We start from the raw sequence: 13,227 nt of genomic DNA on the forward strand, positions 1-13,227 counted from the left end.
AGGCTGGTGTCATCAAAGAATTCAGCTTCCTGTTCAAAAGATGCCATTGCAGTGGTTTCACTTGGCTGTGTATCATCTGCTGCAGAGGGAGGGGGAGAGAAGTTGTGTGAGTAACAGAGGGGAGGGTGCAGCCTGGCCCCACGGGAAAGGGAGGGTGTTGGTGTGGGGCCCTGGGAGAGCTGACAGTGCCTGAAGGGGGTGGGGAAAAGGTGTCGGGCCCACCATTTGCACCATGCTCCTGGGGATCCTCGTGGTGCTCTGCTTCATCCCCTCTGCTGATGTAACAGGTAACAAACCCCCCCAGCGTTTCAACCCGTTCCCCTCTTTGTCCTCACTTTGGTCATCAGGGGGGTGAAATATAGTTTTGAAATAATTTTGCATAAATTATTCTGTGTTTGGACAAAAGGGGAGAGGCAGAGCATATTGCCAAGACCGCACATGGATCAACTTGATTTTTTTTCCTGCCCACAAACATCCCTCGGAGATAAATTTTCATTTAATTTCACTTCTCTTTAGATGCATTTGGAAATAGCATGCTTGGATAGAAGGGCAGTTTATTTCCCCTTTCTCATGGGCTATACAAGGTTTTCTCACAAGTGCCTTTTCTTGGTGGGCAGGAGGACTGAGCAGACCTGGTAGCAGTGTCTTTCTTGAGGCAGCCTCTTCACCAGCCTCAAATATCTTGTGCAAAACTCCATGTACCACCATGGTCTGGCTTGGTGTGATGGGCTGCAGAGCTGAGCCCACCCACATTCTCACAGAACTAGTAAATAAAAAGACCCAAAGCAGAGCTGCTTATTGTGCTCAAAGATGGGAGGATGGGAATTGCCAGGTTTTTGATTTTTGCATTGTTTAGTGGTATATTGTTACGTAGCATTTTTTTTTTTCTGAAAAGATATTCAACAACATAAAATTTCTATCTGTGATTTTGAAATCTTGAGTCTTTGTGAATCTTTCTGAATCTTCAGTCATTGTGACTGAGGGTATTTCACCTTGGTGGTGTCTTGCTGACGCTGTGTTCCTATATTCACAGTTAATACATCTTTCCAAAGGTTACATCCAAATGCAAGGCAAGGCAAGGTATCAGAGCTTTTGCTAGGATAAAATTGATTCAGATGTTGTTTCAAACCACTGGCTTGTGAACTGTTGTTACTGGGTCTTCTCCAAAGATCCGTGTTTTTTATTTTACAGGGAAGTTACAGACAGGAACAAAAATCTGTTTTACGGTACAAAACCTTTCCTATATGGGACATCTTCAAAGAGTTGCATTTTCTAATACAATTTAATCTGTATTTCCTTGTTTCTGTAATTCTTTTCCTCAGTAAAGGCATTGTATTCTGCATGACACCATGATCTATATTTCTTAAACAGATCATAGGCTTTTAGTTCCTTGTCCTTTCCCCATGTTCTGTTTGCAATATCAGGATTATTTCCACAGCAGGGCACTGGGGTATCAGAGAAGACACAGATTCTGGAAGGGGATCAGTATCAGCAGTGGGTTAACAGATTAAAAAACAGTTCTGTGAGGTGTGAAAAGCTTTTAAGGAACTCTTGAATTGCAAAAAATAAAATACTGTGTGTGCTTATCAGATAGAGGGCTTATGCTATGACTCTATAGACACTTATACAATTGCTTTGCATGAAGAACTTCGGTTTCTCCAATCACTCTTCAACAGCATAAAGAGAAGCACATGAGGTCACTTGCTCCTCAGGGCCCTCATTTCTTTTCCAGATATTTTCTCGACCTCTTCTATTAATGTTGATTGAGGTGATTGGTCCTTAATACACAGAAAACATTAAGGCAGGTGAAAAACTTGCAGGACTTTCTCAAGTCGCAAAGTATTTTTCTTGGAGAAGACACCAGAATTTGTCCCATTCTGTTGCTGTTAAACTGTACCGGTGATGCCACAGGTTGAGTCTGAATCTTGGGGAAGGATTTAAAAGATCAAGTTGTTCATTTCCCTTTTGCAGAAACACTAAAGCTTAAGAAGTTTGTCATGTCCCCTGCTCCCCACCCTATCCATTTTTGTAGGCCAAATAATTACCTTCTATGGTCTGTTGTATGAAGTGTAATTCTTCTGCAAATATCTGGTCTGGGATGCCTATTTTGATAGTTAACTCAGACACTGAAACTCTTTCATGAAGGTGTATTCAGTCCCTCTGTCAAACGTGACTGTAATGGTGGGCACTACTGCAGTGCATATCAGAAGAATAACCCTTTCTCACGTGTAGAATTCTGCTGCAGACTTGTGCATTGCCACTAAGGTCAAACATCAATTTTCTGGCCAACAAAAATGTGATCAAATACTTTGTCTAAAGAGGTAATACAAACCTTATTACAATGCCTTAGAAGCCTATACAAGAACTTTTGTCAGAAAATGATGATTTGATGAAACTGAATTTTTTTGAAATGTCTTAATTTCAATGAAAATTTACCACAGGCAACATATGAAGTAGAAACCTGCCTGGTCCATTACTAATTTGTCACTCAGTTTCAGGATTCCAAGACTCATTTCTCTTTCTGCTGGAAAGCTTGGAAATTCTCATCCTTCATAAAAATCAGAAGTGTCACAGTGTCTGGGTTCCCAGCAAATTTTGGATTTCAGAGCTGCGACAAGCTCTGCTCTGTCCCCAGTGTTAAAAAGGGCTGATAAACAAGACTTCCAGTGAGAAAAAAACAACTTAGGTAGTTTCATGTGTTGGGCTGGCTAACAGCCTACTACTAGCTGCGGCCATCACATGCAGCTCTCGGTGTTTACCTCCCCGATTATGTTCATCCTAGGGGAGTATCCTACTCAAGATCCTGGGGTATTCCATCTTAGAATCATAAAATAGTTATAATTGGAAGAAACTTTGTAAAGATCATCCAGTTCCAAACCCCCTGCATGGCAGGGACACCTCCCACTAGATCAGGTTGCTCCAACCTGGCCTTGGACGCTTCTGGGGATGGAGCTTCCACAACTTCCCTGGACAACCTGTTCCGGTGTCTCACCACTCTCACAAGAAAAAATTTCCTCCTAAGCTCTAACCTAAATCCCTAAGTCTCCCCTCTTCCAATTTGAAACCATTCCCCCTTGTCCTCTCACAACAAGCCCTTGTAAAAAGTCCCTCCCTAGTTATCCTGTAGGCCCCCTTTATGTACTGGAAGACTGTTCTAGGACCCCCCTTGGTGCCTTCTCTTATTCAGTCTGAATTCTCTTATTCAGTCTGAATAATTCCCTCCGCCTGTCTGCATAAGAGAGGTGTAGATAATCTTCTTGTACAGGTGTGAAAGCACTAAATGTAGCTATTTGGTCCTAAAGATTGTTAAACAGGGTGAAATACTTATTTTCTGGGCATTCTAAAAGTGACCTCATTCCCATTCCATTTTCCTTATTAGCCTTTTACAAGTTGGGTGACATGGATTAAGTAGGAAGAATACAGGTTTTGCAGCAGAATTTAAAGAAAAAAAAGATACAACTGCTATGATCACAAATGCAGCAATTCTCTAAAAAAAAAATCTACAAAAAGCTATTAAGACCTCATATGAGTTGAGCTTGCATGAAGACTTATGTCGTGATACACACACACAATTGGGCTTCCTTCAGTTCTGGCAAGTTCCTAGCTTAAAAACCAAAACACCTTTCTTCTTACTTAGGGGGTCATCATGTGAAAAGCAGTGCCTCATTTGTACAGGATGATTTTTCCTGGAAAAAATAATCTTTCTGCATTGTCCTTGCAGTATTTCATTACTTGGCAGATAGTAGCACAAAGGTCTACATGTCAGAGAGTATTTCCTGTTTATGGATCAATTTGATCGATTCAAATGGAATTATACCTTCTTGTGACACTTTTTTCCAGGCCATTCAAGTGCTAAGTGCCAATGCAGAGTCAAATTAATCAGCTCCTGAGTCCTTTGAGAGATTAAGAATCTACTACAGCTGCTAGCTAGCGAAAATCAGATTTTACAATAAAATGATAACATTTCACACTTTTAGTGTTCATTGCCCATGGTCCAAAGCCTTGAAATGATTCAGAAAATTCCACCTGAAAATTCTACAGATTTGTCTTTGGATTAAAAAGCAAATATATAAATAATATTCTCTTATCTGACTGTTAAACTAAGCATTTAATTAAGAGTATTTTCACTTTGTAGTGTCTGCTGGGAATCTGCTTGCTGAGGAAAGGGTAGACTAAGGTGGCCTTATCCACACATGTAAATGCTCCTGCAGAGTAGTGGCCTTCTGAGCTCAGACATTAAATCTTAATCACATGGGCCACTTTCTTAACTGGTGTTCTGGCTCTGAAGAAAAACACTCTTGACCTCAAAGTCTCCCCTGGTGACTGTGTAATTATTTATATTGCTGCAACAAGAGCTCCTGTGGGAAACTGGCTCTGCAGCTTGGTGGTTACATGTGCCCTAGCAAGGAGTCAGCAGGGCACAGGAGATAGGGAGAAGTGTTGCATAGAAGGATATGTGGTTATGAAGTCTCATGCTGTATTTTATGACCAAATGTATTTTCTCACTTTCTCTCCCCCCCCCCCCCTCTGATCCCTTCCAGAAAACAAGATTTTAGTGGCTCAACATCCTTTGCTCACTGTAGCTAACAAAACTGCAACTCTAGTCTGCAACTACACATACAATGGAACAGGGAAGGAATTCCGAGCTTCGCTACACAAAGGAACAGACAGTGCAGTTGAAGTTTGCTTTATTTCATGGAACACAACCAAAATCAGCAGTAATTCAAATAAAGAATTCAACTGCGAGGGGACTCATGCTAAAGACAAAGTCATCTTCTACCTTTGGAATATGAGTGCCAGCCAAACTGACATCTACTTCTGCAAAATCGAGGCCATGTATCCACCCCCATATGTCCTCAGTGAGAAAAGCAATGGGACTGTCATTCATGTGAAAGGTAAGCTGGGAAATCTCTCTAGGCCAGTATCCTCCCCATCCACACTCCCTACATGATGACTTCTGGCAATTTGTTTTCTTAAAAAAAATGATGCTTCTGATGTCCCAAAGACAACTCCTAACAATGATTAATACAAATGGCACACTGTAACAAGGAGTAAATAGGCAGAGGCTGTGGTTATTGTTATCATGTATTTACAGTTTTCTTTGTTCTTTTCCTTAAAGAGACACCTGTCCAAACACAAGAGGTTCAGCCTGGAATTCCTTTGTGGATTATGGTGACAGTGACTGGAGTTCTTGGTTTCTACAGTATGCTAGTAACAGCAGTTTTCATTAACTACTGGGTAAGAAACCACTATTGTCTTTGGTTTACGTGCTCTTTGTTCCTGGTTCATTTCTCAGCCAATACTTGTTGTGTTTACAACAAGCTCACTGATGACCCTCACTTCAAGGTCACAGTGCTGCTTCACCTCAGCTCCGGTATGCCCCAGAACAGCTGAAACACTTGATGTTCTCCAGGTGGTTACTGTGGTGCTCTCCAGAGTGTTGGCAGTGCCCTGCATACCAGGAATGCTAAGACACTGTCTCTAGCTCTGCCAGTTCTTCCTGTGAAGGAAATCTAGCATTACAAGCATTCCTGGCAAAATCCTTTGAGGCCATACTGACAGAAGGAGCTCACCTACAGTATAGGAATCTTTAGGGAACCCTCAGCTGGCCCAAGACCATCTGCACCAATGTCTTGTCCCTCTCCGGCAGTTTCTGACAGGTGGACGACAAGAGAATAGGAGCACCAAAACCTAAGTAGTCCTACATCTGCCTCTATAACAATCCTAAAAAAAACGAGACAGTCTAATTGCTCAATGTTTTTTCCCTCTAATCTCTCTGAAGAGTTGGCTGGCCCAGGTTTCACTGAGTTTTGTCTACTGGAGTAAAGGGAGAGTGAGACACTATGCAGAGGCAGCAGAAAGACGTATTCCTAGACAAGCCTTAGGATCATGATGTCCTAGGGATTTACACTACTTACTCCATGTGGGAAAGACTTGAACAATGCAGAGAGCTCTGTTCCTTGCATTTCCCCTCTATCTTTGTTGGTAAATAGTGATTTTCAACATACTATATGAGGTAGCCTGTATAAAGGGCCCAAACTCCCTGGCAGGTTAAATGTTGCATATATACAGAAAGTCACTCTCCCTGCCAGCTGAAACTTGAGATCTATTAACTGTTTCACAAAGCACACTTGCTCGATATATTATTATATCAGATATATCATATTATATATAAACACAGATATATTAATATATAATGAAATACAATCAAATGGAGCATTGCCATGAGAAAATGCAAAGGCAGGTTAAATGTAGTTCCTTGTAGCTTATTGAAGAACCTGGCTCCTAGGAAAGCTGAGAGGATTACAGCAAATAGCTGCTGGTGTTACAGTGCTGTGCTACAATGACTGTGTCCTGATGAGATATTGTAGCTGCAAATCTAGCATTTACAATTTGAACCATTTTCTCTCTGCTATATTCATTTGGTACCTAATGGCTACACAATTTGCAACCAGCACGTCTCTCCCCCACAAGAGTGACAAGGCTGCATTGCTTTGTGTGCTGTTTGCTGCATCAGTTTTTTTACTTGCTGCAAGTGTGGATGTATTTAGAGTGTTACAAAATGCAAATGCAGCTGCCTAGAATACATTATAGACTGTAAAAAAAAGTCCTAAAATATAATACTTGAGTTGCTGAGAGCAGGTACAGGTTTGTCTATTTTCATACAGTTCTGCCTTCTTTGAGAAAAACTGCTTTCCTCTCCAAAAGTAGCAATCTCTGACCCTGGAACAGTCCAGCATTCACTCTTGCTAGAATAAAATCTTTCTCCCATGCAGAATTTATTAGGTGAATTAAAATCCTACATTGTAGAGATGAACACAAACAGGCAAAGCTTTTATCAGCAGCACTGCATGGCTTAACCAGTATGTAACTTACATTCAACACCTTGCATATATATACATATATATTGATATAAAAAAGCTTGAAATATTTCACAATAACTGCCCCACTCTGTATGTGCAGCATAATTCAGCCACTAGATTTCCTAATGCAAACCTGTTCCAGTTCCACAGCATCACAAAAATATTGCAGCATATGCAATATGAACATAAAAAGGAAATGTCAGTAAAAAGGAGATTGCCAAAGATAGTATCATCAGTAATAAGAAAAAAGCATGGAAGCACTTTGCCTGTTCCCTGATCAATAGAGCCTTAAGCTATGCAAAAACATTAACCTTGGGCACAGTCTGCAGCAGTCAGAGGTTCAGTCACTGCAGTAGCCACAAACTTCCTCTGTGATTATAAGCAAATTATTTCACCTGCCTTCTGCTACTCTTATTTTCAAGAGATGCTAACTCACTTGTCTCTCAGGGGCAACCTAAGGCAGGAATTCAGTGGTGAAACTGTTTTGAGGCCCAGGCATTGAGGCAGATAAAAGATTAACATCAGCTGATCCTTTCACACTTTGAAGGAAGGCTCAGAACTATACATACACTGTATGTTTATGCTGTAAACAGTAGGCAAACCATGCTACACATAGTCTGGGGTGATTTTTCCTGCTCTTTTTTTTCGCTTGGGTTAAGCTGATTTCTTTTTCCCTTCTAATAAATGAGGACAGGTTTCACTGCTCAGACTGTATTGCTTCTGCTGAGTCATTCCACAGCTGAGAATCAGTGATGAGAATTATCAGTTTGTATCCTTGGTTGCAGCATTCCTTCACCTGGAGAACTAACACTGTAAATCTCTCAGCAGATAAGCTGGAGACTTACACTCAGGTTGGGCAAATTCCATAGATTATTTCATGAAAGCATGTGTTCTAATTCTACTGTAAATGTATTTAAACTTGAGGCTGCCTTATAAATATGCCTGCTTCCCTGAATCAGGACCCAGGGCCAGAACTGTCAGCTGTTAATGTGAGAGTTGGATGAGACAATTTGTTAATTAAAAGAGGGAAAAATTTATCAAAACCATTATTAACTTTTCTCAGGTCTTATTAACTGTCAAAGCACCTCTGCTCAAGGGATGCCTGTTCCCTTTCTTCCCCTTTTCCAAATGTTCACCCCAGGGGGAGAGCCTAATTTCAGATATGTTTTTTGCTTCTCTCTTTCCCCTTCTCACACAGCAAAATTCCAAAAAGAATATATACCATCAGAATGACTACATGAACATGACTCCCAGGCATCTACCATACCAGAAAAACAAGGCTTACCCATCCTATGTTCCAACACGAGACTACACCGCGTATCGGTCCTGGCAGCCATGAAACCACCAGCTGACACACCTGGAGCCTCCTGGTCTCCCAGGAGTCACTTGCTCTTGGACATGGAGGGACAGCCTCTCATTTTCTCATCATGTTTGTGGTGACTGATCATGGATACTTACACACCATAGCAAGTACTGGCTAAACTTTGATATTATATTAAAAGGAAAAAAGAGATAAAAAAACCCTAACAACAAATAATGCATAAAAAGGGGGAAGGAAAGGAAGAAAGCATTACTCTTCATGATGGCTGAAAATGAGATACAACTTGTATTGAGTGTTGTCAGTTGACAGAAAGATGACATCAAACCACAGAGGTGGTCTCCTCCTAACACTTGTGGTTTTGCTCAGCTGTTGGGAGAAGCAGAACTTCAGACCTTTCCCAGTAAATTGTGCCTTAGTTTTAACCCATCATTTCCTTTCCTGTAAATCTAATCCTCAGAAACCCTTGTTGCTGTTAAATATGGAAAAATGTAGAAAATCCTCTTTTCTTCCCTATAAGACCAGGGCACAATTTGAAGTTCAAAACACATGCTTGAAAGAAATAGCCAGAAGTCAGTCTGGCAGCATCCAAGCTAGGGCACAAATGGGCCAGCAGGACAAATGAAACTGATAGAAAGTTACTAAAGCTTCAATATGTGAGTCCTTAGGTTTGACACTTTATAAATGTTCATAAGGCCATTTGAAGTCATGAGCAAGCAGCTCCATGGAGTGAGAAAGTAATCAACCTGAAGACAAAATCAAGACAAGGAAGAAAGATCTGTTGTTGTAATGAAGAACCCCATTTCTGTTTTGTTTGCTTCCTACAGTGAAGGAACACAAAGTCATATGGGAAACATTAGAAGTCACAGAAGTCTTTTGTTTCAACTTTAGTTTTTGAATTTTTGTCTCTAGACAAAACAGACTATGCTGAGTCCTCCTGAAAACTCATCTTCTGGCACTTAGGTTGTACTAGAGCTCTTTTAAAAAAATCTGGATCCAGTTATGAGCAACTAAAGATTACTTGAATTTTTTCTGCCATAAGCATCCAATTTTTAGACTGTAAAAGGGTCCTTCATTCCTATCCTTGTGGATAGGAACTGTAGGTGCTCAGCTGCCCAAAGGGACTGCTCTTTGAAGAACTTTGTGTTGACTGGAAGTTACCTTTCTGTCTAATGATGTTTTTCATGAATGCTTTATGCTGGAGTAACACAAAGTCTTCAGCAAAACTTGCTTATTCCTTCAATCAAACATGTTTTATATTGGGTAAACATTATTTGCTTAGACTGCATATGTATCTTTTTAGATATAGATTTATCTATTTCATTATATCTGTATTCCTTAGGATTCTATTATACTCTTTGCAATCTCTTTTTAAAACTACTAAAAAGATACAGTAAATTAAATCCTGAATAAATGCATCGGGCCTGAGGCTAGTCAGAGGAAGGTATTAATTTCTAAAGCAAATATTGGTATAATTTCCTTTCCTTCCCCGAACACTTCCTTAATTTCCATATTTAAAACATACAACAGCTCCCAGGACATGATACTGGAAAGCAGGTCCTGGAACATCTGGAACAACTATTAATTCATTTGACTGAGCAAAGAGACAGGGAGATAGAGGGAAACAACCTAAAAATATACTGAAAATAACTGAGGAGAATCACAACAGGAGAAGCCACAGTGCTGTGTTAAAATGGGTACCAGGGATATTTTAAAGCACTGTAGGGACACAAATTACAGACTGTTGGAGATGAGATACCAGTAAAAACCCTTTATCCACCAGTGTAAGGGACTAAATAAGAGTGTTTGCAGAGAAACAAGCCAGTGAAGCCTGGAGTCTCACTGCACATGTGTGCATATACAACTAGCAGAGCAATCCTAATTTCTGCCATCTGGTCTTAGGCAATGCATAACATGCCAGGACAGCCCTGGCCTTCCCTGGCCCTGCCTTTGGGGTGTATATTGTGTTGCTGGGATGATGTAAAGAGAAACCTCCCTCTGCTGCTGCTCCAGGCTTGGAAATTGGCCCTCATGGAGGGCAGTGAGAGATTAACTGGGTTTTCTGCCTTGCACACAGGTCTTAATTCAAATGCAAGTATTACCCCCCTGAACAGAGATACTATTTTTAATCTTCTTTCCCCCCACTTTTGGATCTCAGCGTCAAAGGAACATCTGATCTGCAGTCATCACATCTGAATGGCAATCAAAGTATGTTGGAACCAAAGGTTGTGTAGCTCCAGCCTCCTGCATGATACTTCCTGTTCTGCACTTGTCCAGAGCAACACAAAACAACACTCTGGCACTGCCATGCTTCCGTGAGCCAAGCCCCCTGCAAATGCATGCTGAGGAGGTAGACTCTTATCTTTTCTGTATCTTAAACATTTACCAATGGGCTTGTCAGGTTTACTCTCAGGTTTACTGTATGAGATTTTTCAAAACGTCTCTTCTTCTGCAGCTATGAACATGTACCTTCCATGTCTGTCAAACAGTATCACATCATCCTTCTTTACTTTCATTTCTATACCAGACTCATCAGTTCAGGAACTCTTCCAATTTGTTAATCTCTAAGACCCCTGCAAATCCCACGTGTGCCCCTGACTTTGCTTCACAAAGACTGTCTTGTATGCCACATTCCTCTTCAGTTTGGAGTAAGGAGTTGCCATTGGAGACTGGAGCCATGTGGTCATTGGATAGGTGCTTTTTTTCTTCTGTTGGAAGGATCTGGGATCTTTCATCCCTTTGATTTTTCCCACCATCTTCAGATTTTCAGTCGTGCCAAACAACCCCAAAGTGTGTTTCCCAAAGTGCATTTAATTTATGCATATTGAATTTCCTGTGCATTGCTGGCTTTTGGTTATTGCCAAGTTCATTATGCCTGTAGACGTGCCCTGACAGCAGAAGCAACTTTGGCTACTGATGTTTGATACTAACAAACAACACGGTACAAAAAGCTTGAGTTTTAGGAACATGCAAGCAAAGGCTTCAGGACTAAAGTTCAAATCTTTCCGCTGTCAGCAAGGCTTTTGCTGTGTGACTGGAAAATACTATATTCAAGATGAATCAGAAACCAAGACAATTTTGTTAGTCACTCACAGCAAGCAGAAAACATGTTAAGTTAACGACTACAACATCAGCTTTGTTAAAATTCGATAAAGAGTGGGAAATTCTGAAAACAGCACTAGGCAGTAATTTGTAGACAAAGTCAGTATCTGGAAGTAGCTGTGAGAGGGAAACAGCTGCTTATCTTGATGCAAATAGATTGTTCTTCATAATAAGGTACTTCTGTCAGAGAATCACATTACAGCATGTTAGTAGCCCAGCCTCAAGGGCATGCAGATAGTCTGATCTGATCAACTTGGCTAACAAAGTATTAGGAGGATGCCACTTTCATACAAACCCATTTGGAAAGAGATTCAAATGATCTCTAGGTCTTTAATTTTATTTATTTTTATTTAATTTTAAAAATGTAATGTAATTTAATCTTTTTTCTACTGGATCTCCAGGACCACGGCATTGTGTTTTTACTTTTTCTTTTCCTCTTTTTTCTTTTCTTCTCTTTTTTCTTTTCCCCCCTCTCTCTCTCTCTCTTTTTTTTTCCCCTTAATAAAAAACAAATTTAGCTTTATTTTCAGGATCCATAAACTTACCAGGACCACTTCAGCTCTAGGGAGCTGACCAATTCATCTGACCACGAATTTTCAAGTACCACAATTCTCCTAGATATTCTATCACTATATGGCCACAGCATTTCTTTTCCTCACTGGCCTTTTATTACTTCAAGAGATCTATTCTGGTCAGGTTGAAGTGTTCTCATGGCCTGGAACAACTCTAGTTTTTCAGCTAGGAAATATTACTCCCTAACCAGTAAAAGCAAAGGCACAAACAAGCAATTGGTAACAGTACAGTTCTGTGGAAATTAATAGAGTGATTTCAATCTGGCAGGAGGATCAAATGGCCTTTTTAAAAACTCTTTTTGCCTTCACATAAAGAAGATTAAGAAATTAGATACCAAAGTACCTTAAAAGAAAAGAGATCAAGTTACAAAATTAAACGATACAAGACAGGAAATTCCACAAGGAAGTTTTCCTAACCATCCTCTCTTCTGTCTCCTTGTGTGACCCTTGTAGCTCTTTAATTTCAGTTGTGCTTTTTCCCTGCCTAGAGGGAATTTGCCTTCTAGTCTGACCATACACTGCTAAGAGGGGCTGGCTGGCTCCCTTGCAGCAAGCACAGGGCTGCAGTAAGAAGCTCCAAGCACTCTCTGGGAAGGCTCTCAGCTGAGGACACTGCAGGTACAGAGACCCAGTGACATTTCAAGCCTCTCACATGGAAAGCTGTAGCAGGACACAACCATCAATCAGGCTAAATTAGATAACAACTAAATCAATGCCCAACAGCCTTGTCAGTGCCCCATTAAATCAGACTCTGTTGTGAGTCAGAATAAATTCATTTTCCTGCTGTGCTTGCTGCCTGTAGCTCCTGGGCTACTTTAATCTTCAAACAGCACTGGTCAAGATAAGAGTTGATTTTTTTGTTTTGTTGTTAAAATGATGAAGGAGGCTGCTTGTATATCTTCCTGGGCTTCCCAGTATTCCCCAGTCAAGTCAAAAGGGGCTGGAGAATGGAAATCATTTCTCTGTTTCCAGAGCTCATCAGCTTCAGATGCACAGGGACAGGGGCTGAAGTCCAGGGTGCAATGTCATCTTTGGGAGCATTCTCCCAGCTGGCCCCTTTTCTATGAAGTAATGCCAATGCTTTTTCTTAAGAACAACAAAAAAGTACGAGACTATGGAGATACAGAACTGGACAGCAAGGAACTAACCTCTCCCTGGTGCGAATACAGAGAGTGGGCACTGATTTTCAGTCCAGTCCTCTGAAGGAGCAATCCACCTCTGAAGATGGGAGAAGCAATAGGGGTTAAAGCAGAAACCACTCTGAAACCACTTCAGTGAAACTCCGAAACTGTCCCCTCAGGGAATGGAAATTAACAAACCAGCTGTAGGATGCACTAAGCAGACTTCTGCCTCCCCCTGGTCATATACTAGA

General features: G+C 40.8%; 1 protein-coding gene across 1 annotated transcript; it reads left to right on the forward strand.

Annotated features, from left to right (window-relative positions):
* Window positions 1-220: 220 nt before the first annotated feature.
* On the forward strand, window positions 221-8,202 carry CD28 (CD28 molecule). Its single transcript, XM_030454530.1, has 4 exons — window positions 221-287; window positions 4,542-4,895; window positions 5,120-5,238; window positions 8,062-8,202. Exons 1-4 carry the CDS (start codon window positions 233-235, stop codon window positions 8,200-8,202), a joined length of 669 nt encoding a protein of 222 aa, XP_030310390.1. The 5' UTR covers window positions 221-232.
* The last annotated feature ends 5,025 nt before the right edge of the window (window positions 8,203-13,227 follow it).

This window comes from Calypte anna, chromosome 7, assembly GCF_003957555.1.
Source record: "Calypte anna isolate BGI_N300 chromosome 7, bCalAnn1_v1.p, whole genome shotgun sequence".
NCBI lineage: Eukaryota > Metazoa > Chordata > Aves > Apodiformes > Trochilidae > Calypte > Calypte anna.